The 22,222-nt window shown below is 55.5% G+C and overlaps 2 protein-coding genes across 4 annotated transcripts in view; one reads left to right on the top strand and one right to left on the bottom strand.

The window, feature by feature from the left end:
* Positions 1-349: 349 nt before the first annotated feature.
* On the top strand, positions 350-22,201 carry SLC12A4 (solute carrier family 12 member 4). Of its 3 annotated transcripts, none has more exons than XM_025268903.3 (24): positions 350-548; positions 5,495-5,589; positions 6,997-7,128; positions 10,777-10,923; positions 11,007-11,061; positions 12,955-13,085; positions 14,289-14,530; positions 14,676-14,890; positions 15,450-15,614; positions 15,692-15,790; positions 16,077-16,134; positions 16,471-16,645; positions 17,006-17,124; positions 18,558-18,656; positions 18,815-18,934; positions 19,134-19,238; positions 19,491-19,659; positions 19,954-20,149; positions 20,263-20,432; positions 20,519-20,650; positions 20,733-20,840; positions 21,011-21,198; positions 21,336-21,469; positions 21,628-22,201. In XM_025268903.3, the coding sequence occupies exons 1-24, from the start codon at positions 434-436 to the stop codon at positions 21,717-21,719; spliced, it is 3,261 nt and encodes a 1,086-aa protein (XP_025124688.2). In that variant the 5' UTR covers positions 350-433; the 3' UTR covers positions 21,720-22,201. The 3 variants fall into 3 exon arrangements, with proteins under 3 accessions (XP_025124688.2, XP_044788010.1, XP_025124689.2); XM_025268904.3 differs by lacking the exon at positions 350-548 and adding an exon at positions 2,194-2,230; XM_044932075.2 differs by lacking the exon at positions 18,815-18,934.
* The window catches only part of PSKH1 (protein serine kinase H1), a 43,365-nt gene continuing 37,070 nt past the window's right edge, over positions 15,928-22,222 (bottom strand). The window contains exon 3 of the mRNA XM_044932077.2: positions 15,928-16,694. Coding sequence (XP_044788012.2) covers positions 16,629-16,694 — 66 coding nt within the window. The 3' untranslated portion in view covers positions 15,928-16,628. The remainder of the gene's footprint in view (positions 16,695-22,222) is intronic.

Genomic DNA, 22,222 nt, shown 5'->3' with positions numbered 1-22,222 from the left:
TGGGCTCCTGCCTACTCTTCCCCGGCCCTGCATCACAGAAATGTCACTGAGCGCTCACTAGGCACAAAGCTCACCTCGTGCCCCACCTCAGGAGCCCTCATCAGCCCCAAGCGCATTTCCTCATTTTACAAGCACTGCATCTGAAGCTCAGAGAGGGCGGCTCACCACCCGAGGTCACACAGGAATCGGGCCTCCCCAGGGCGTGGAATAGTACTCCCGCCCCGGGGGTTTCACTCCTCCGGGGCCCCCCTCAGGGAGGAGCCGGCCCCGAGCCCCTCCTGCTCCCCGCCCCCGAGGGGCGGCCCGGGGGGCGGGCGGAGGAAGTGAGCGCAGCGGGGAGGAATGTGAGCGGGCGGGGCGCGCCGGCCCGGAGCGGCGGGGACAGCCGGGCAGGCGGCCGGGGCGGCGGGCGCGGCAGGGCCGAGCGCGCGGGATGCCTCACTTCACCGTGGTACCGGTAGACGGGCCGCGGCGCGGCGATTATGACAACCTCGAGGGTCTGAGTTGGGTGGACTACGGGGAGCGCGCCGATCGGGAGGACGCGGACGGTGAGGGGCCGCCCGGTGGGGTCCCGGGCCGGGGCGGGGAGCGGGCCATGCGAGACCGGCTGGCGCACAGACGCCGGGCCGTGCGCGCACACGTCGATGAAGGCCCAACTTTTCTTAAGACTCCTTCGCCGCTAAACAGTCCCCAACTCCTCGCGCGCAGACACAATTTTCCTGGGCCCCCGGCGCCTGCTGTCGCGGTCGGGCCTCCCTCCTCACCCCAGCTCCTCCCTTGAGGGCCGCGGGCGGGGGCTGCAGACGTGGCCAGGCCAGCGGGGCCGCCTGGGGCGCGAAGAGCGCTGAACCTCCATCTCTGGCTCTTCCCGCCTGGGAGCGACACCCAGGCGGGAACCCAGCCCTCTCACCTCCTGCCAACCGCCCCTAACCTCTTCTCGTCTCGCCTACACTTTTGTGCTTCAGCATCTCTTTCCCTAAAACCACCCTCTCTCCTCCGCTCCCCTCCCCTTCTCCTTCCTTCTGTGTGCCGCCCAGCACTCCAGTCCCCTCGGAGGGAAGCCTGAAGGGGTCTGTGGGCCACTGCCTGAGTGCTACATGGATCCCAGCTTACATCTGTAGGTACAGTGGACACTCCACCCGTGTGGAGCACTCACACGGGACCAGGCTTGTCTAGGCACTTTACCTGAATTAACTCGTTTAATCCTCCTAATTTCCCGCTCTGGGATAGGTAGTGTTACTCTCTATTAGGAATGGGTGAAGTGAGGCATGGAGTAGTTCTGTAACTTGCTCTAGGGGATTCAGATCGAGGGTGGGAGACTCCAGAGCCCTCTTAGCTGTTAAACTGGGCCTGAAGGTAAACCCGGCTTCCCCCTCCTAGGTGCCTGCCCTTGACTTTCACCATCTCTTTCCCCAGGAGGCCCCCAGGGCCCTGTTCTTGCAGGGCTCACTCTTGTGTGAACACTCCAAGAACCTGTGTCTGTGTGTGCAGCAGCACATGCATGTGTAGTTGTGCTTCTGCAAGTGTACAGCTGTGGGGTACCGCAGAGCCAGAGTGGGGTTAGGATAGCACATTCTTGTGGGCTACGGTGATGAGGATGGTGATGTGACTGATGACAAATGCTTGGTCTGTTACTGACCGTGATGGAGATCTGCAGGGGACATGCATGTTGGTGGCATGTGTCAGGTGATGTTATCTTGATCTGACTTGGATCTGTCTCTGATGGGGGCCTGACTGAGGTGATCCACGCTTCATGTGGGTGATGGCTGTATGTGTGTCACTTGACTGCTGTGTGTGGAGATGGCACAGCGCAGTGGCATGGGCTGCTGGACATCATGGAAATTTAAACAGGCTTGACAGCTTGTGAGGGTGTACACACCTCAACCCCTGCCGGCACCTGCCCCAGCCTGGTACCAGTGGAGAGAGCAGAAGCCAGCAGCCACCCTGCTCCTCTGATAGCCCTTGGAGGCTCTCTCTCCCCAGAGGCTGGGTTGGGCTGCATCCCTAAGATCAGCCTGGACCAGCAGGTAGGCAGAGCGAAGCCCAGCCTCAGGCTCCGCCTTGGCCTCTCACAGGGGACTATAGGGAACTGGTTCCCTCACATTGGCTAAGTCCTGCCAGGTCCCTCCAGGCTGGGCCAGCTCCTCCCACTATCCCCCCCCACCTCCTCTTCCTCCCTTTCAGCCAGATCGTGACTGTGTCTGCAGTATGGGGGACATTCTGCACCCTGGTGAGTGGTTATGATCCTTCTAGTTGGGGGCTGCAAAGGGTCAGGGGCACAAAAATAGTGACCCTGAGGGCATCTCATGGGACTCCCCCTCCCCTCCGTCGGCCTGGTATCTGAATCTCTCAAGGCCCATACCTCTGTTCCAAGGGCATAGATGGACTTGTTCATCCAGCCCACCATGGCCTGTGGGCAGAGGGCAAAGAGGTTCTAGAGGAGTACCCCTGGCAGATACCTGTACAGGAATACCAGGAGTGTCACCTGGATCCCTGCTTGCAGCTGGCGCATTCACAGCTGCTGGCCAGAACACACATATCAGAGGCAGCCCCCAGGCCCAGCCTTCATGCTGTGGTTCACCAGGGGTCTCAGGTGGCATCTGAGTAGCTTTGGCCTGGCAGGCATGCCCAGACCTGCTCCGGGATTTTTGGAATAGCTGAGGGCAGTACAGATACCCAGGCACTGCTTAGATCCTACCTCCCCCCAATTCCCACAATCCCATGGGAGCGGTCCTTAACTGAGGCAGTTTTGGGGAACTCCATGGAATCCCTGCTGGGTATCTGGCACCAGACTGTCCCTTTTCTGAGGCATTTGGGCAGTTGGAAGAGTGGATGTTATTAGCTCTACTTCATAGGAAAAGAAAGCAAGGCAGCACAGAGAGGGTAAGCAGGTTGCCCTAGATCACACAAAGGGAGGCACAGGAATCCAAGCTTGGCTTCTGGCCACTGAACACCAGGAGCCTTGGATATACACATCATGGTCAAACTGCAAACCCCAGACACTCTTTAGTTGTGGCCTGCACTGCAACCCTGGGATGCCTCCTGGGATGGAAGGGGGTCCTAAGCAGGAGTAGGGAACCCACAGCTCAGCTCTTACCTGGATCTAGGGGATCCTGGGATCCAAGTTTGGCCCTCTCACTGAGTCACCTTGCCTCTGAATCTGAGCTTTACATTCTTTGTTACTAAAAGAGGGTAAATGATACCTATTGGAGTATTGCTATGAGAACTAAAGGTAACCTTTGGAAGGGCTCTGAGCTGCCCTGGCATCATGGCTGAAGGGACAAGGGATTGACTGGGTCTTGTAGGACCATCCACAGGCATTTTGGGGGGACTGCTATGTGCTCAGCTCTGTTTTCTAGATGCTAATACAGTCCTTAGGTGAGGTTAGGGTTAGACAATGGTGGTGGTGGTGGGGGAAAGGCTGCGGTGCAGGAGTTTAGAATGATTTATCCTTTACTTTCAACCTACTTCCACAGAAGGGTCAGAAGAGATAGACAACAAAAATTCCTCCCCAAAGGACTCTTACTGTAAGAAAGATCAAAACCATGCAGAGGAAAGGGGCAAGGACTCTGAGGCAGATGGTGACTGGATCTAAGAAATAAATTTAGCTTAGAGATTCCTGGCAGCCAAGGCAGAAAGGGAAACAAGATGAGCTCTTATAGTTGCCTTTTTTGGACAGAAGAAAGCCTCTGACTTATTCAGGGAAGATATTTTTGTCACAAAAATCTAAGAGTAGTTTTCAGGGACTTCTCACTGAAGGACCATCCATGTACTGGGTTTTCAGGTTTTTCTTGTGACTCCTTATCCTCATCCTGAACAAGCATCAAGGGCATAGCAAATGTCTTAGGGTGTCTGAGTAGTTTTGTGACCACCTCCCCCCACCCCGAGGCTCTAAAGTGATTCTGTAGGCTGGCCTCACCTCTCACTATCTCTGTCCACTTTTCCCTTAGCACTGACCTACACACAGACATGTAGCTTCTGGTACTGAGCTGCTTCACTTAGCTAGTCCAGGTTCCTAGAGGAGGTGATGTAGTTTTTTTACATCCTGTGGGAAGGAACAGCTGATTTTGCCCCAGAAATTGTCATCAACATGCTTTACCTGTCAGTCTCTTGGGGCAGTAAAGAATCCACAGCAGAGCACCTGCTGAGTAATTGTTGGCTCAGAGAAGTTAAGTTTCATATTGATGGCAAGAGGATGTATCAAATGGAGGAGGCGTAATTCAGTATTTTTCACTGCAAACAAGAGAAATGGATTGGGGGCTATTTAACAAGAGAAGGTTGCCAGGTAGCTCTCACAAAACCAGGCATGGCCAGAATACCCCATTAGTCTGGATCAGTGAAGACACTTCTGTTGGCCACCTCCATCACAGGACACCAGGCCAACACTGCTGCTGTAGCCATTGCCATCCAACACCACCGTGGCTTCTTGGAACCAAGATGTCAGCTGTGAGGCCTTCAGCCACTGCCACCAGTTTCCAAACAAGGGTTTTTTTCTCCCTTAGCAACTAGAAAAGGACTCTTGGTGTCTTCTGCCTGCTTCATGGAAAGCTGGGAATGTCACCCACTGAGACACACAATGGAGACGGTTTGGAAAACGAAAGAGTGAATGCTGGGTGGCCAGAAAAAGCGGCCCAGTTTTGAGTGTTGAGGCAGCCGTATTAAAAGAAGGTGCATCTGGCTCCTTTCTGTGAGGTTTCCTTGGTGCTGAGGCCCTACCTCACCGGCCTGGGGGGTAGGTGGACGTGGGGACTGGCCACGCGCCTAGTTTCGGGCAAGCGGCTGGTATCTGGGGACAGGGAGGTAAACAAGCGAGTCCTGCCTACAGTCCTTGCCCAGTCCCACACCACCTGGTCAGGCTTTCGTAGGGCTTTCCCAGACGACCCTAGACAGCTCTGGGCGCCCACTTCGTACACTGGACAGTCTCCTGCTTGCCGCTCCTCCCGGCATGCCTCAGGCGGCCCTCAAGAATGCCGTCCCCGCGCGGTGCATGATGGAGTGGCTAGTAGGTGGCTGGCTGATCATGGCGGCAGAAGGCGCCATGTGTGGCTTTCTCTATCTGGAGGGTAGCTCTTGGGGGAGCCCTGAGGACACTGAGCCCTTGGCACCTGGCACACTGGGTATTCCAGAAGGGCTGGGAAAAACGGGAGTGTGTGTCTCAGGGGTGGTCTGAAGGCGGGCTTTGATTGAGCCACGCCCTTCTGCAGCAGACTCCGCCCCTTGGTGTTAACAGTGCTGAGCTAGTGCGTCTGGGCCCTTCGCTCGGGTGCCCCCTGCTAGATGAGTGTTCGTGCTGGGTTTTGATCATTGGCCAGGCTGCTAATTCTGGCTCTTTCAAGGAGGCTGACAGGGTATGTTGGGGAAACTGAGGCCCAGTATTGTTACACTGGTCCCTAAAGTGCGCCACAGAGATGACAGCAGGCCTGCTGGGGAGAAGTGCATGCTGGGGGCTCAGTAGGCAGCCCCTGACTAGGATTCTGTTTCTCTCTCTCTACAGGACATGGCAACCATAAAGAGAGCAGCCCTTTCCTTTGTCCCATGGAGGCTTCCAGAGGAAGTGACTACCATGACAGGAACCTGGCACTGTTTGAGGTAGCTGAGGAGCCATTTTGGGCCATGGGTGTGGGCGCGCAGGGACCTGTCAGGACCTAAGCCTTAGCTAAGCAAGCCGGCTGGGTGTTGTGCCTCTTTATGTCTGGGCTCCTCCTCCAGTCTCTGCTTGTCTGTCTTGCTCCCTTGGCAGCCAAGCTGCGGTTCTCTTGGTCCTTTTAACTGAAACTGCTTTCCCAGAGGCCTCTACCCCATTACTACCTCCAAGAGTGTTTACCTTTGACTTCCATGCAGCCCCTCAGCAAGGTCACCACCTCTCAGGATTTCTGACTTCAGGATTTCCTTTGTCTCCTTCACATCTGGGACTTTTCACAGTCCACAGTTCTTCCCTCTCCTGTGAACTCTTCCTTGTCCTTCCTGATTGACTCCTCCAACTCTAGCCCCATCAAGTTCACCAAGACCGGGTCCTTCTCACTGAATCTGCCCTCTCTCTCCGTATCTATAACCTCAGTGGATCTCTCTTTGGAGACATTCACGGTCACAAATTTTGTGATCTCTCTTTGGAAGCATTCACAGTCACAAATTTTGTGACTTTGGCCTTGAATTTTATCATTTTCAGACTCAAATCAGAAGTTGGCTCTGAATTGAAGTCATGGTTTAGGCCCCTAAGTTCTGACCCACACCTACCCACATTCTGTGCAAGTCTCGTAGGCTCTTCAGTCTCCATAGACTTTCAAAGACCTGCATCCTCACTTCTTACTCCAAGCCAGTTTCTCCTTGTGTGTAGGGTCAGAAGGGAGCTGATTGATAGGGAAAAACTAAACGTGGGAACAGGCAGGTGGAGACACAGTGCTCAGGATGCTGTGCTGGATGCTGTGCCATACCTTGAGCCCTGGGAGGCCTCTTGACTTGGCCTCTCCCAAAGACGGGCTAGGGGGCTAGGATCCCACCTTGGGGATTGAGGTGGGTTATTCACAGGGTGTGGGGAAGACCATCCAGGAGGATCAGGGTTTGGGCAGATAAGAGAGACTTCACTTGTCCCAGGCATCTCTCTTTTGACTCCTCATTTAATTTCTTTGTTTCCCTGGGATGACTAGGGTGGCTATTGAGCACAGATGTGAGTTCCAAAGGCCTACTCATAGCTGGGAGGTGGCCAGCCAGAACAGGCAGGATGAAGTGTGCCGGTCGCCTGTCTGCCCTGCCCTTTCCCTGAGGCAGGTAGTTTTGCAAATGGGCTGGTAGTGATTGAGCCAAGGTGGGGCAGAGAGAAGTGAGTGCTGGGGTGGGGCACCCACACCTGCCCAGTTGGCTGGCTTGGGCTTCCCCAGGCAGGAGCCCAAGCCTGCCTCAGGGCTTGGCAAGGGACCAGAGGCCAGGCTGCTGGCTACACACAGGTAGCCTGGTGCCAGTTGGGCCCATTGCCAGAATGCCCTGTGGCTCTGTTTACAGGAAGAGCTGGACATCCGCCCAAAGGTGTCATCTCTTCTGGGCAAGCTCGTCAGCTACACCAACCTCACACAGGGCGCCAAGGAGCATGAGGAGGCTGAGAATGGAGAGGGTGCCCGTCGGAGAGCAGCCAAGGTGAGCTGGTCAGAGAGGCTGCTCCTAGGAGGACAGAGTCAACACCGTGGAGTTGGCAGTTTCCCCACGTAGCTATTAGCATCCCGGGGAAGTAGGTGCCAGATGTGGTGAGCATGGAGGATGGGCACTGAGTACTTTGGGCTCAAGAAGGCTTCAAGGGCTGGGCTGAGGAGGAGCCCCTCAGGGCAGAGAACCAGGGAGACCCTCAGAAATAATGGTGGGAGCGACCACTGCCTTTACTTAGGCCTGTGTGTGTGCGTGTGTGTGAGGCATCATGCTAAGCAGTGGGCCAGGGTTCTTGCATGTCATCTTCACAAAAAATCTGTGAGGCAGTTTCTGTTATCATCCCTGCTTTACAGGTGAGGAAACTTGAGTGTCAAAGATGTTACATAACTTGCCTAAGGTGACTGAGCTAAAGGTCAACACATAACACTGGGAGACTTGTGGGTTTCCTGTGAGGTATGTGACTGTGTAGAATGCCAGATCACTGGCATCCCATCAGGATGGGTAAGGGTGTTACCTTTGGAACTAGGAACCTTGGGGCTATGTGACCTAGAGCAGATGACTAAACCCTTCTGCCCCTCTTTGTTGGCCCCATTGGCAGACCTCTCCAATAGCCCCTTGGAGTGCTGAGACTGAGGGTGATAGGAGTAAAACATTGCCTCCTGGGGCTTCCCTATCTCTCTCCTGGTCTTATTCCTGTTCACTCTGCAGGCCTCTGGCCCTCTAGTCGTCCTCTCTTTGGGATGACTTTGTTGTTGTTCAGTCGCTTGGTTGTATCCAACTCTTTTGCGACCCCATTGTAGCCTGACAGGCTTCTCTATCCATGGATTTCCCAGGCACGAATACTGGAGTGGGTTGCCATTTCCTCCTCCAGGGGATCTTCCCAACCCAGGGATCAAACCCACGTCTCCTTCATTGGCAGGTGGGTTCTTTACCACTGGAGCCACCAGGGATGACTTTACCCTGTCCCTAACCTATGTGATGGGGCTCAGTTTAACCAAAGGCTGGGTTGTTTTTTTCCTGCTACGTATTCAGTTTAGAGGCAAAGCAGCTTCTCTCCACGTCTCCTGACTCCCTGAGGTTTGGGAAACAGCTGTGACCCAAAAGGAACTTGGGTCTGGCACTAGCTGACCTCTTGCTGGAGGTCAGCACAGGCAGGAGGAGCCCTTGGCTGGAATAAACCGCATCCCCCAGTCTCAGACCTGCCGTTGAGATTTGGGCAGGTATTTGAGATTGCCCATGAGATTGCCTTTGCCCTTGAGATTACTGAGGTGGGTGAGGAGAGAGGATCGACCAGGCAGCTGTACACCCCTCATGTCACTCTTCTCGGAGGCAACTCAGCCCACACTTGAGAGAGGACAGCTGAGATCTTGGGGTCACACAGACCTGACCCTCACCCTATCCTGTTGGTTGTGATTTTGATGATATTTTCTGAACTGCAGATACCAGAGAACTCTGTTTATCTCTGGCTATCCCTGTTTAGCCCTGCAGTGAGGGGTGAGATCCTTGGGTAAGAGTCTCCTCTCTGTCCTTTCAGGCCAAGTCCAGGAAGCCACTGGCTGGGAGTAAAAAGGTCCCTAAGAAAGGCTAGAGTACATCTCAGCAAGGTGTTCTGGGTTGGTGAAGGGCTGTGGTCCCTTGGCCTTATGAAAAGCCCATGAGGATGCTGGGTTCCAGCCTCAGCTTACCTGCCAGCTCCCCTGGCCCTGGGTTTAAAGAGGCAGAGGATGGCTGAGTGTCCCAGCACTAGTAGCTGTTTCATGGAGAAAGGAGGAGCCTGGTCAAGTCCACAGCAAATCAGCAGAAAGCTAGGGAGCTGGGGCCACTGAGCTGTGGTCCTCACCCAGGCGGGTGTGAGCAGGGGCCTCAGAAAAAAAAGCTTAAAGCCGGAAGGGTGGGCCTTCAGCCAGACCACACCAAGACCCAAGGCAGCCTCTTCATGGCAGCCGCTCTGGCTGTGGCCTGGTGACCTTCTGAGGCTGCCAGAGGTTATTTAGAGATGCAGAAAGCATTTCCGGCCCTGCCCTTTCCCATACTGCCCTTTTCCCAGAGTGACTCAGCCTTGAATGGGGAGGCTGGGAGCTGCCACTATCCTGTGGGTGGTCCAGGACCTCTGAGAAGGGCTCAGTCAGAACCCACATTGAGGTGTATCCATTACCTGCTCTGTGCAGGACAGCTTGAGAGACCATTTGTTTTTACTCGGGGCCCTCCCAGGCCCTTCTGGGGTCCTTTAGGCTGTGCATGGATCTTGCACCTGGCCTGGGCCCTGGAGAAGAGTTCCTGTGGCCACAGAGTTCTTTCTCCCACCCTGGCTCTAGAGCAGCAGGCTTTGCTGGAGGCTCTGGTGGAAGCTCTTAGGACCCCACAACTCTGTGCTGTTTTCATGTAGGGCTCAGTTCTTCAAGAAGGTACCAGCCCTAACTCTGTGCTTCAGCATTTGCCCTGGCCTCCTGTTTAGCCCCTACTCTGTTCTTAGGTAGTTGAGAAATCCTGCCTGGATGTGCCCATTGAGACAGACTTTCCTTACCTGCCCTCCAGCCTGAGTCTCCACTCTATATGCAGGACTTTCCCAATAGGTTATCCCAGAGGCCTTCTAAGGCATCACTCACTGGGCTTAGGAGCACCTTTTGAGTACCTGCAGGGCCTGCTGATGACAGAACAGTGAACAAGCCAAGTTTACTCCACTATGGTCACTCAAGTAAACAGTTACCGTGACCTGTTGTGACCACTATGATAGAAGAGTAGATCAGATACTGAGGGAATGCAAGAGGAAGTACAAACTCCACCTAAGGCAACCTGGGGGAACTTCCTGGAAGAGGCAACAGTTAAGTCTCCTGAAGGTTTAACTGAAGAGGAATTTGCCAGGCCGTAAGGCAGGGATAACCATCCCAGGCAGAGCCCAGCACATGCCCTGGTTCAGAGGCTCTGAGGGTCTGATGTTGTCCGGGGGCATGCCTGGCAGCCCAGGCCAAGGAGCCTGGCCCACGCTGGATTACAGTATAGACAATGCAGAGGAGTTTTAGTAAGGATGATGCGACTGGTCTTGATTTTCAGAGTCCTGCTCTGGCAGCAGAGTGGGCTGGAGCATGGAGAGGTTAACAGGCATAAGAAGGCACTATCCAGGTGTAGTGCCCCAGCTTCAGGGGATTAAGACCAAGGCAAGACAGACTGATCTCAGGGCACCTTGAGAGGTACACTGGGCACGACTTACTTTCCCCTGGACTGGATGGGGGCGTGGGAGAGAGGGAGGGTCAGGAACAACGTTTTAGACTCTGACCTGGGTACAATAGGGCCTGCTGGCTGAGAAAGTGGAGGTCTGATATAGACCTCACTTTCTGGAAGTGTGAAAGAAGAGAGGAAGGGAAAGTAGGACCATGAAGGGGAGGTGAGGCTCAAAAGCTCACACATAGGGTTTGGAAAAGAATCAGGTTTTGTACCTTCCCACTCCCCAAGTGTTTGTTAATGTATGAAGGTCAGCACGGACATCCAGTCAGCTCACCCGGACATCCAGTCAGCTCACCCTCTGTATCCCCAGGTCTCCTTCTCCAGCCTGTTCTCTGGCTGAATACCCTGGAGGTGGGGGACTGCCAAGCAATGAGGGGCCCCTCTGATGCTCCGTCTCCCCCCTCCCCTCCTGCTCCATAGGCACCCAGCATGGGCACCCTCATGGGGGTGTACCTGCCCTGCCTGCAGAACATCTTTGGGGTTATCCTCTTCCTGCGGCTGACCTGGATGGTGGGCACAGCCGGCGTGCTGCAGGCCCTCCTCATTGTGCTCATCTGCTGCTGCTGTGTGAGTATTCTGGGCGGGGGCAGGGCCACGGCTGCCCCACAGAGCCCGCCCAGCTGAGCTGCTCACCTCTGTCCTTCCCACAGACCTTGCTGACGGCCATCTCCATGAGCGCCATCGCCACCAATGGTGTGGTTCCAGGTGGGTGAGTGCCATTCAGGCCTGAGGTGGGGAATGGGCCCAGAATCCCCCTTGACATGCCCGGAAACACTCATTCCCTGCCCCCCAGACAGTTTTCTGGTGGGGTCTTAGTCCTTGAATCCGGAAAGTGTCACCACTTAGGAGCATCCCTGCTTGATAGAATTTGAGATCGCTGTTGTTTTATTTGTTCGGGGTTTGTTTTGTTTTGTTTATAGTATAAAAGTAATTTTTTAAAGTGGGTGCTGGGGCTGATAAAGAAGGTGATAGGGCATTCTTGGTGACCCAAGCCAATGAGCCTGGCCCACACTATGGATTGTAGGGTTTTCCATGATGAGACTGGACTTGGTTTTCAGAGACTCCGCTTACTTATTTATTTAGCCATGTATTTATACCTTCCCTGTGGACTCCTGGATACTTATTTTATTCTTTGGTTCATAACCTTAGTATTATCATTTAATTTTTTGCTTGCACTGTTCCACTTTGGCTATTTGGCTATTCAGGTTGGCTCCTGTGTTTGAATCCTTTTTTATTTTTTTCAAATAACAATTTTATTAGTATTAGTATAAAAGTAATAGGGAAAAAGCAATATATGTTTATCAGAAGAGGGATTTAAAGTATAAAAAAATGTAGAAAAAAACTGAAGAGTACCCATAATCCCATCATCCTGAGTTCATAACGATTAGTTAGCCTTTTGGTCCATGGTTTTAGGGTGTTATAAAGTATTGAGATGTATTGTTTTCCCCAAACTCTGTGTGTGTATGTGTGTGTGTATTTCTCAAATGCTGAAAACAGTTTATTTGGTTTTTTAAAGTGGATTGATATTATCTAATTTATGTGATTATTCTCCTATTCTCTACTTTTTCACTGTTGTAAACATTGTCTTGAACAGTCTTGCACACTGATCTTTGTTCATGCCCCTGGCAGTTTCCTTAGGAGAAGGTCCTCAGTTCAGTTCAGTTGCTCAGTCGTGTCCGATTGCGACCCCATGGACTACAGCATGCCAGGCCTCCCTGTTCATCACCAACTCCTGGAGTCTACTCAAACTCATGTCCATTGAGTTGGTGATGCCATCCAACCATCTCATCCTCTGTCATCCCCTTCTCTTCCCGCCTTCAATCTTGCCCAGCATCAGGGTCTTTTCAAATGAGTCAGCTCTTCCCATCAGGTGGCCAAAGTATTGGAGTTTCAGCTTCAACATCAGTCCTTCCAATGAATAGGACAAGGTCCTAGAGGTGGGATTATAGCGTGAAAAGGAGTAGCCTTTTTAAAGCTTCTTGATCCTTGTTCCCAGATTTTTCACAGATAAGATTTATCAGGAGCAGTTTCAACCAGAAGCATGGGATGGCTCTTGTCGCCTGCACCCTCACTGGCCCTGAGGCCCAGGGTTGACTCAGTCTTGCCAGGGGTGTGAGACTGTGATGGAAGCACAGATTCAAGGCAGGAGAGTCAGCCATGGACAGTTACCCTGTGGCTGGCCCTAGGGGCAAAAAACTAGATAAGATACAGTCCCTTCCCTGGTCTGGAGGGTCAACTAACAGAGTTAGTTAGCCCTTGGGAAGGGTGCTGTGTGCTGAGATTGGACACAATTAGCCAGGGGAGTCAGTAGGGACTGACCTAACTCCACTGAGGCTTTGCTGAGGACCTAGAGCTGCCCAGTAGAGTAGTCATCTCACTGGCCCATGCTGTGTGTTCGAGTCAAATGAAATCAGGTCCACCCCCAGTCTGGCCACTTATTAACCATGCTATCTTAGGCAAGGTTGTCTAAACCTTCTGCTCATTTGTAAATAGGGAAAGCAGTTCCTGTGCCCCTGGATGGTTGTGAAGGGTTGTCATGGGAGAGGCCTTCTTGAAGAAAAACCAGCCTTGACCTGTTGTATGCTTTTTCTGTTGTAGCTGGGGGCTCCTATTTCATGATCTCCCGCTCGCTGGGGCCAGAATTTGGAGGTGCCGTGGGCCTGTGCTTCTACCTGGGAACAACATTTGCGGCAGCCATGTACATCCTAGGGGCCATTGAGATCCTGCTGGTAAGTCAGGCTAAGTCCTGGCCGTTTCTGTTCTTGTCGGAACAGCCCCTTTCCTATAAGCCCAGGCTCTTCATGCTCCCCTCACGTCTGGCCCAGATCTAGGGCTTACAATGAGGAAGGCCTCTCTGAGGGAGAAAGATCTTTGTTCAAGCCAGTCTCCTCTTCAGCCCTTTCCCAGTTTGGATCAGGCATGGAAGGGGCCTAGCAGTCTTCCCCTTGGCCCTGGATGTTCCAGCTGCCCAGGCACTATTTCAGCTGTGGCAGGTGGTCTGTGAACTACCGCCTATAACGCTGTGATGGATCTCGGTGGTGATGCACAGCCTGTCTCCTGGGCTCATGTGGGCTCTGTCAAGCTCTGTCTCCAGGGTTCTGTGCCAAGGCCTCTCAGATCCATCTTATCCTCTTACCGAAATCAGGGAAGTCAGTACCCTGTCTTTGGGCCCCAAGTGTGCTCTGACTCAGCTTCCTGCCTCCCACTGGACTGCCCTGGTGGTGGGGAATGAGTGGGAGGGGCAATGGGGAACATAGGTTAACCAGTGCCCGCCCCGGGCAGCTAGACAATAGACGTTTAGAGGAACTGCCTGCCTACTTCCACCTCCAGATCCTCTGTCTGTAGTATAGAGCCTATTCCTGGATATTCTGGGGGTTTTATTTTTGTTTTTCTATTTCCCACATTCCTACATTTATTATCTGGATTTCTTCTGTAAGGAAGTTTGTCCTTTTTCCATTTGTTTATTTATTCAATCATGTATTTATATCAGTATGGACTCCTGGATATTTATTTTTATTCTTTGGCTCATAATCCTGTACTATCATTATTTATTTTGTTGCTCCTCAAACTATTCCACTTCTATTTAGCTATTCAGGTCAGCTCCTGTGTCTGGATCCTTTTTTTTTTTTCTTTTTTGTAAATAATTGCTTTATTAAGATATATTTCACATAAAATTCACTGCTTCCCAAATAACTAAGTGGTAAAGAATCTGCCTGCCAACGCAGGAGATGAGGGTTTGATCCCTGAGTCTGGAAGATCCCCTGGAGGATGAAATGGCAACCACTCCAGTATTCTTGGCTGGAGAATCCCATGGACAGAGGAGCCTGGCGGGCTACAGTCCATGGGTTGCAAAGAGTTGGACACGACTGAGTGACTAAGCACATACTCCACACAGGAAAATTGAACCTCCTTTATCTGTCTTCTTGTTTCAGACCTACATTGCCCCTCCAGCCGCCATTTTTTACCCAACAGGCACTCATGACACATCAAGTGCCACCTTGAACAATATGCGGGTATATGGGACCATTTTTCTGACCTTCATGACCCTAGTGGTATTCGTTGGTGTCAAGTATGTGAACAAATTTGCCTCACTCTTCCTGGCCTGTGTGATCATCTCCATCCTCTCCATCTATGCTGGAGGCATCAAGTCTATTTTTGACCCTCCTGTTTTTCCGTAAGTAACCTGGGAGAATCTCCAGGCATTATACTGACATCCCCCCTACATGGATGGTCTTCTCTGTAGAGGCTGCCAGATGGGAGCAAGTTGGGGTCTCGGGCTGAGCAGCTGCTGATACTTTGACCTGCCCCACGCCCCACAGAGTATGTATGCTGGGCAACAGGACACTGTCCCGGGACCAGTTTGATGTCTGCGCCAAGACGGCTGTGGTGGACAACGAGACAGTGGCCACCCAGCTCTGGAGCCTCTTCTGCCATGGCCCCAACCTCACGGCTGAGTCCTGTGACCCCTACTTCCTGCTCAACAATGTGACCGAGATCCCGGGCATCCCTGGTGCAGCTGCCGGTGTACTCCAGGGTGTGTGCTCCCTTCCGCCTGCTTCCCCACCCCTCCCCCCCACCCCCGCAACAGAGCAGAAGGAGGGAATGAGCGTGGAGGGACAGGGTAGCACAGAGCCGTCCTTGTGTGGCCAGCTCAGGAATGGAGGGTGGTTCTGGCTGCCTTCCCAGTCCAGCAGTGTCCTCTCAGCCCAGCTCCTGGCAGCTAAATTTCGGTTGAATGGAGCCTGTTTTGGCCAGTGTCCCAGGCCTGCAGCAGCCCCCCAGAAAATTCTGGCAGCCCCTCTCTCCCCAGCCACCAGCCCCTGACGCTGCCTGGGATAGTTCTCACAGGAGCCATAAAGGGCCTCTGTCTCAGAGGCAGGCAGTGGCGGACAATGGCAGTTCAGCTACCTTTGCCTTCCAGACTTCCAGCCAGCCAGTCCTTCCCTGTGGCCAGAGTGGCCCTGTGGCTGAAACCACAGCCATCGGACTGAGGTCACCCCCTTGAGCCCCCAGAACCTCTTACACCTGCAGCCCCTGGCTGGGCTGCCCCAGACTTCCCTGGGGCTGCAGTGGTGATGCGGCCGCCCCCACAGAAAACCTATGGAGCGCCTACCTGGAGAAGGGTGAGGTCGTGGAGAAGCACGGGCTGCCCTCCACGGACGCCCTTGGCTTGAAGGAGAGCCTGCCCCTGTACGTGGTGGCTGACATCGCCACATCCTTCACTGTGCTGGTTGGCATCTTCTTCCCCTCAGTAACAGGTGAGCCCTCTTGCCCACCCACACTCCCTGCCCCGACTCCCGAGGGAGCCCCTGAGGGAGTCTCATTGTTTTTGGAGGCATCATGGCTGGCTCCAACCGCTCTGGGGACCTCCGAGACGCGCAGAAGTCCATCCCAGTGGGGACCATTCTGGCCATTGTTACCACTTCCCTTGTCTGTATCCTTTCCCAGGCCTGGCATTGTGGCAGGGGGGTGCGCGGGCAGGAGGCACGTCCTTGTGTTTAAGTCACCATCTGGCATATGCAGACACACCACACACGCATGCACGTATACATCAACCCTCACACACATGCACACATTCAAGGGGTTTATTTGTACCCGACATGAAACCTCAGTTGCAGGTGTCCCGAAACTTGGGCAAGGGGGACCCTGGGGCCCTGTGTGGGGAGTGAGTGGGGGCAGCAGTGGCAACAGAGGTCCAGCTTTCCTTGACGTGGCTGCAGACTTCAGCAGTGTGGTTCTCTTCGGCGCTTGCATCGAGGGTGTGGTCCTCCGGGACAAGTGAGTGAGCTGGGCCCCTCCCTGTGGCTGTGGGCTCAAGCTTTTGCTGCCCAGACCCCAGACCCCCTCATACTCATGGTCCCACACATGTTCTCAGGCTGCTGGTTGTCAGTGGTCAGTCAGTCGTACCAGGACTTTGGCTTCTAAGAGGATGGTGACATCAGATTGGGTCTGGGCTGGAAGGATAGGGGCTGCTGGACTGGCCTCTGCTGAGGGCCAGAGCTCTGTCCCCCATAGCTGTCCTTCTTGACCCTTGCCAGCCCTCACACTGGGTGGCCCCAGCCAGGGTTTCAGGGGCTCCTTGTATAGAGCATGGTCTGAGCCCGGCCCTTGCAGGTATGGCGACGGTGTCAGCAGAAACCTGGTGGTGGGCACGTTAGCCTGGCCTTCGCCCTGGGTCATCGTCATCGGCTCCTTCTTCTCCACCTGCGGTGCTGGCCTGCAGAGCCTCACTGGGGCACCACGCCTGTTGCAGGCCATTGCCAAGGACAACATCATCCCTTTCCTCCGGGTGAGCCTCTTGCACTCCCCCACCGTTTGGGTGCTCTTAGCCCCTCATGCTGGCCAGGGAGAGAAGTAGACAGTAAATCCGGGTGCATGCTATCCTGCTAGGGGCCAGGGCCAGGCAGCCATCCAGGGAGAGCTGCTGTTGGCAGAGCTGCCTGGGCCCAGAAGCCCCAAGGCCTGTCTCCACTCACAGCGGAGAGGCCTGGGGAATTGGAGGGCAGAGTACCTGTCAGGATAGGTTTGGCTGTGACTTGAGCCCCTGAGGGACTTGGAGATGGTGGAGGCCAGGCTGTGACTTGTGTCCTGATGTGTGGAATGGGACCAACTTCTTCGCTTCTGACCCCATTGCCCCCGGTGTGTGCAGGTTTTCGGCCATGGCAAGGCAAATGGCGAACCGACATGGGCCCTCCTCCTGACGGCGCTCATCGCCGAGCTGGGCATCCTCATTGCCTCGCTGGACATGGTGGCCCCCATTCTATCCATGTGAGCTGGGGGCCAGGGCAGGGCAAGGGCCCTGGGAAAGTCTCCTTGCACCCTCAGCCACACCCTAGCCGGGACCCCTGCCCAGCAGCTCATCTGTGACCCCGTCTAGGGTTGAGGACGCAGCTGGGAGACGGGTCAGGCTGTTGGGGGATGTTTGCCTGGCAGAGCTCAACCTTCTGAACCACTGCCTTCCAGTGCTTACTCAGATGTTTTAAAGAGACCAGTAGGTCCCTTGTGCCTCTGTGGGAGACCCCCAGAGCAGGGATGGGCAAGCAGCAATCTCAGCACTCTTGATGAGCCACCACTGTCCCATCCACCTGTTTTCAAGTTGCTTGCTTTTAAAGTTCTGGAGTCAGCTGGGCATTTGAATCTGCCAGTGTCCTGCAGAGGTGGCAAACACGCAGCAGTTTCCAGGGGTCTCGGAGGCAGAGTTCATGTCCTCGCTCTGTTCACCTCCACCAGGGCCAGGGCCACTGTGCCCCTCCTCACACACCTTGCTCCACAGCTGGTGCTCCCTCTTGCTTGTTCATTATGTCTGAGCCACCCTTCACCACCCCACTCAGCCGGTAGGGCTGACTGAACTCCCGTCCCCCTGAAGCTGCGCCCCCAGCCACAGCCAGGCCTGCCGGAGTCAGTGCTCCCCTGTTCCCCCAACACACCTCCGCCCGTCACTGCCCGGCTCCACCCACACCTGGAAGTATCCTTGCCGCAGTTGTCTCGGGTGGTGGCCCCTTAGTGCCCATGTCAGGATGTGTCAGCCTTGATGCTGAGGCTGCTTCTCCTGTAGCCCTAACGGGCCCGAGCACTGCCCCTGCCGTGATAGTCCCTGCCCCCGCCTGCCCTCTCTCGTCAGCCCTGCTGCCTCCTTGTCTGTCCTTCCTCACCCACCAGCTGAGGGTAGGAGTGGGCAGCCACTCCCCTCAGCCCTCTGCCTTTCCTGTCTTTCCCGGGGGGCTCACGCACCTCTTCCATCCTGGTCTCCCACGCCCACTGAAGTGTCCCTCAAGCGTCTCTAATGCAGTGACTCAAAATGGCCCTCCTCGTCTTCCTCTGACCCCCTCTCCCCACACTCATGACAGCCCCTCATCCAACTGGTCCCCCAGGCCAGAGGCTTGGCTTTTGCCTAGCTGTATCAGGCACTGAACTCCCCTTTACACCATCCTCTTCCACAGCTGTTCCCCCTGCCCACAGCCCCCTCGCCTTCTGCCCAGAACATCCTCTGAGACCAGGCTCTGCGGGCACCACCGCAGTGTCCCATCCACATCTGGCCCTGGGCGTGGGCGAAGTGAGGCCGAGACGACCTGCCTGACTGTGCCGGGCAGGGCTGTGACAGTCTCGGCTCCTCACCTAGGCCCAACCTGGGGAGGGTCTGGGACGTCAGGCACATAGCTGCCAAGGGGGCTGCTCAGTCCCAGCCGCTCGCTGTGCCGCAGGTTCTTCCTGATGTGCTACCTGTTTGTGAACCTGGCCTGTGCTGTGCAGACGCTCCTGAGGACCCCCAACTGGCGGCCTCGGTTTAAGTACTATCACTGGTATGTGCCAGCTGGGCCCCTGAGCCAGGTTGTCCGACATGAGAGTTATGTGGGAAACCATCCTGGATGGGGTTTGAACTTTCTGGGCAACAGTTTCTATTGGTGAGAGACTGGGAGGTCCTTCCCTGACTCTGGCCCTTTTCCCATCTCTGGCCCAGGGCGCTGTCCTTCCTGGGCATGAGCCTCTGCTTGGCCTTGATGTTTGTCTCCTCCTGGTACTATGCCCTGGTTGCCATGCTCATCGCTGGCATGATCTACAAGTACATTGAGTACCAAGGGTGAGTGCGCATGCACCCGCTCGGGTGCTCAGGGCTGCTGGGCTGGGCTGTAGTTGGGTGTGGGGAGCTGAGCCATCCTTCATTAAGCCACCATGGCGCTGGGGTTGGGGGGCTGTGACTTGGGCCTGGTCCCTTCCATCCCACATACACATGGACACAAGTCTTGGGGGGACTCACCAGCCTTTGGGGGCTTCTGCAGGGCTGAGAAGGAATGGGGTGATGGGATCCGAGGCCTGTCCCTGAGCGCCGCCCGCTATGCCCTGTTGCGGCTAGAGGAGGGACCTCCTCACACCAAGAACTGGCGGTGAGTCACCTGGGCCTGGCGGGGGAGGTCGAGGTTCTCAGGGGGGCGACCTTGTGAGAGGGGAGAGTCACAAGGTACTGGCTTCCCTCCCTAGTCCGTGTTCCCTGTCCTGAGCTGCCAGGGGCACCGTCCTGCTTATCAGGCCTTGGATCACTGCTATCTGAGGGGGCCTGTGAGCCAAGAGAGGAGGGAGCTGGGTCCCTGCAGACCTCTGGCCCTGGTCTCAGGCTGCCTCTCCATCCGGCCACTCAGGCCTCAGCTACTGGTGTTGCTGAAGCTAGATGAGGACCTTCATGTGAAGTACCCGCGGCTCCTCACTTTCGCCTCCCAGCTTAAAGCTGGCAAGGGCCTGACCATCGTCGGTTCTGTCATCCAGGGCAGCTTCTTGGAGAGCTACGGCGAGGCCCAGGCCGCTGAGCAGGTACTGCTAGGGCGGGAGTTGGGGGTGGGAGGACCCTGAACCAGACTGGAGATGTCCGGGCTGTAGCTGGTGCATAGGGGAGGGGACCGGTCCTGGCTAGCTAGGTGAGAGCTGAGAGCTGAGAGCAGGAGCCAGGTGGATATGAAGGTTCCATCTAGCAAGCATGGTCTCTGGGTGGGCACCTTGCCCCCATCTCCTCCCCCACCACCAAGCAGCTCTGTACCCTGGGGCCTGGGCAGGGAACAAAGGGGACATGGATGGCCTTGCCTTCTGACCTGGGTATGTTCCCTACAGACAATCAAGAACATGATGGAGATTGAGAAGGTGAAGGGCTTCTGCCAGGTGGTGGTGGCCAGCAAGGTGCGGGAAGGGCTGGCCCACCTCATCCAGTCTTGCGGGCTGGGTGGCATGAGGCACAACACCGTGGTGCTGGGCTGGCCCTATGGCTGGCGACAGAGCGAGGACCCACGCGCCTGGAAGACCTTTATTGGTGTGTGAGACTCAGGGCCTGGGCTCAACCACATTGGGCAGGGGCCAGGGGTTAAGCAAGGGCAGAGACCAGAGGGTCATGGGCTGACAATCGATAATGCCCCTTCTCCCCAGACACTGTGCGCTGCACCACGGCTGCCCATCTGGCCCTGCTTGTGCCCAAGAACATCGCCTTCTACCCCAGCAACCATGAGCGCTACCTGGAGGGCCACATCGACGTGTGGTGGATTGTCCACGACGGCGGCATGCTCATGCTCCTGCCCTTCCTGCTGCGCCAGCACAAGGTGGGCCAGGCGCTCAGGCCATGGCACGAGGGGCTGGGCCTGTGGAGGAGGGCGTGGGCCTGAACCACCACCCTCCCTGGCCGCAGGTTTGGAGGAAATGCCGGATGCGCATCTTCACGGTGGCCCAGATGGACGACAACAGCATCCAGATGAAGAAGGATCTAGCCATCTTCCTATACCACCTGCGTCTAGAGGCAGAGGTGGAGGTGGTGGAGATGGTGAGCCTCCTGCCCACCTTAGCCCTGTGGATGCCCCGCCCCACCCCTGTAGCTTGGTCCTCATGGCTTACCCTTTCCCCAGCATAACAGCGACATCTCTGCGTATACCTACGAGCGGACACTGATGATGGAGCAGCGCTCCCAGATGCTGCGGCAGATGAGGCTGACCAAGACAGAGCGGGAGCGAGAGGTCAGTGACCTTTCTCAGCTCAGGGCAGGGTCCAGCCTGGGAAGAGGCCATCAAGTGGGGGCATCAGAATGACTCACTGCAGCCCCCCTCATTTCCCTGAGGCTGAGTGATCACTCTGGGCCAGCTTGGCCCCCGATGGCACTGAGGCGACCTCCTCTTGTTGTCCTCAGGCCCAGCTAGTCAAGGACCGGCACTCAGCCCTGCGGCTGGAGAGCCTGTACTCGGATGAGGAGGATGAGTCTGCAGCTGGGACTGACAAGATCCAGATGACATGGACCAGGGACAAGTACATGGCCACGGAACCCTGGGACCCCAGCCACACGCCTGACAACTTCCGGGAGCTGGTGCATATTAAGCCGTGAGTACAGCAGAAATGGACCCAGCCATATCCAGGCCGGGGGTGGAGGTGGGATGGGGGCGAAGGTGGGATGGGGGCAGATGAGCCTGGTGGGGTGTTCCAGGGGTGGGATCCATGATCAGCCACGTTATCTGCAGGGACCAGTCTAATGTGCGGCGCATGCACACGGCCGTGAAGCTCAATGAAGTCATTGTCACACGCTCCCATGACGCCCGCCTGGTCCTTCTGAACATGCCCGGCCCACCCAAGAACAGCGAGGGTGATGAGAACTGGATCCTTTGGTGGGGAGGTGGGCAATGTATGAGGTCAGGCTGGGAGCTCCTGTCCCTGGATGCCCTGGGGGTTTGCAGGGTACCCCAGCTCTGCTTGATGGGCTAGACTTCCCTGGGTGCTTCCCTGGGCACTGCTTCCTTGACTGATGCCCCACAGACATGGAGTTCCTGGAGGTGCTGACTGAGGGCCTCGAACGAGTGCTGTTGGTACGTGGAGGTGGCCGTGAAGTCATCACCATCTACTCCTGAGCCCAGTACAGACTTGTGGCCTAGAGTGAAGGTGTCCAGGGTAACACACAACCCCCTCCAGCACCCACCTGCCAGCCCCACTTTGCCTGGCCTCACCCTGGACCCAGCTTTACTAGGTCTCCTTGGAGACTGGGCCCAGACCTGGCCATGGAGATGGATCCGAGGTCCCTCGGGACCCTGAGAGGTTTGGGGACTTGCCTGTCCAGCACGCCAGGATGCCTGTCCTGACTGGAAAAGACTGGTGAGGGCTGACGTGGGGATTGAAGGCAGCTGGCCTGGGAGCGCTATTTATTGCATATTTATTGTTTGGATGTCACCATCAGAGAGGAGGGGAAGGGTGACGAGGGAGGGATCTGGCCCAGCCCGCCTGCAGGAAGATCTGACTCAGCTCCTGTGGGCGGGGACCCCCACCAAGCCAAGTTGAATGGAACCAGCCAGCTGAAGCCTGACTTTTTTCAATAAAACATTGTGTACTTCTGGGCCTCCTGCTGCCCCGGCTCTGT

Source organism: Bubalus bubalis, chromosome 18, assembly GCF_019923935.1.
Source record: "Bubalus bubalis isolate 160015118507 breed Murrah chromosome 18, NDDB_SH_1, whole genome shotgun sequence".
Taxonomy (NCBI): Eukaryota; Metazoa; Chordata; class Mammalia; order Artiodactyla; family Bovidae; genus Bubalus; species Bubalus bubalis.
The sequence above is the reverse complement of the archived record's forward strand: the minus strand, read 5'-3'. Positions and strand labels throughout refer to the sequence as shown.

Bases quoted from the DNA above. Each gene is read 5' to 3' on its own strand.
- SLC12A4 (XM_025268903.3), top strand. From the start codon at position 434: ATGCCTCACTTCACCGTGGTACCGGTAGACGGGCCGCGGCGCGGCGAT. The intron at 10,924-11,006 runs GTGAGTATTCTG...TCCTTCCCACAG, and splicing joins TGCTCATCTGCTGCTGCTGT to ACCTTGCTGACGGCCATCTC. The intron at 13,086-14,288 runs GTAAGTCAGGCT...TTCTTGTTTCAG, and splicing joins GGGCCATTGAGATCCTGCTG to ACCTACATTGCCCCTCCAGC.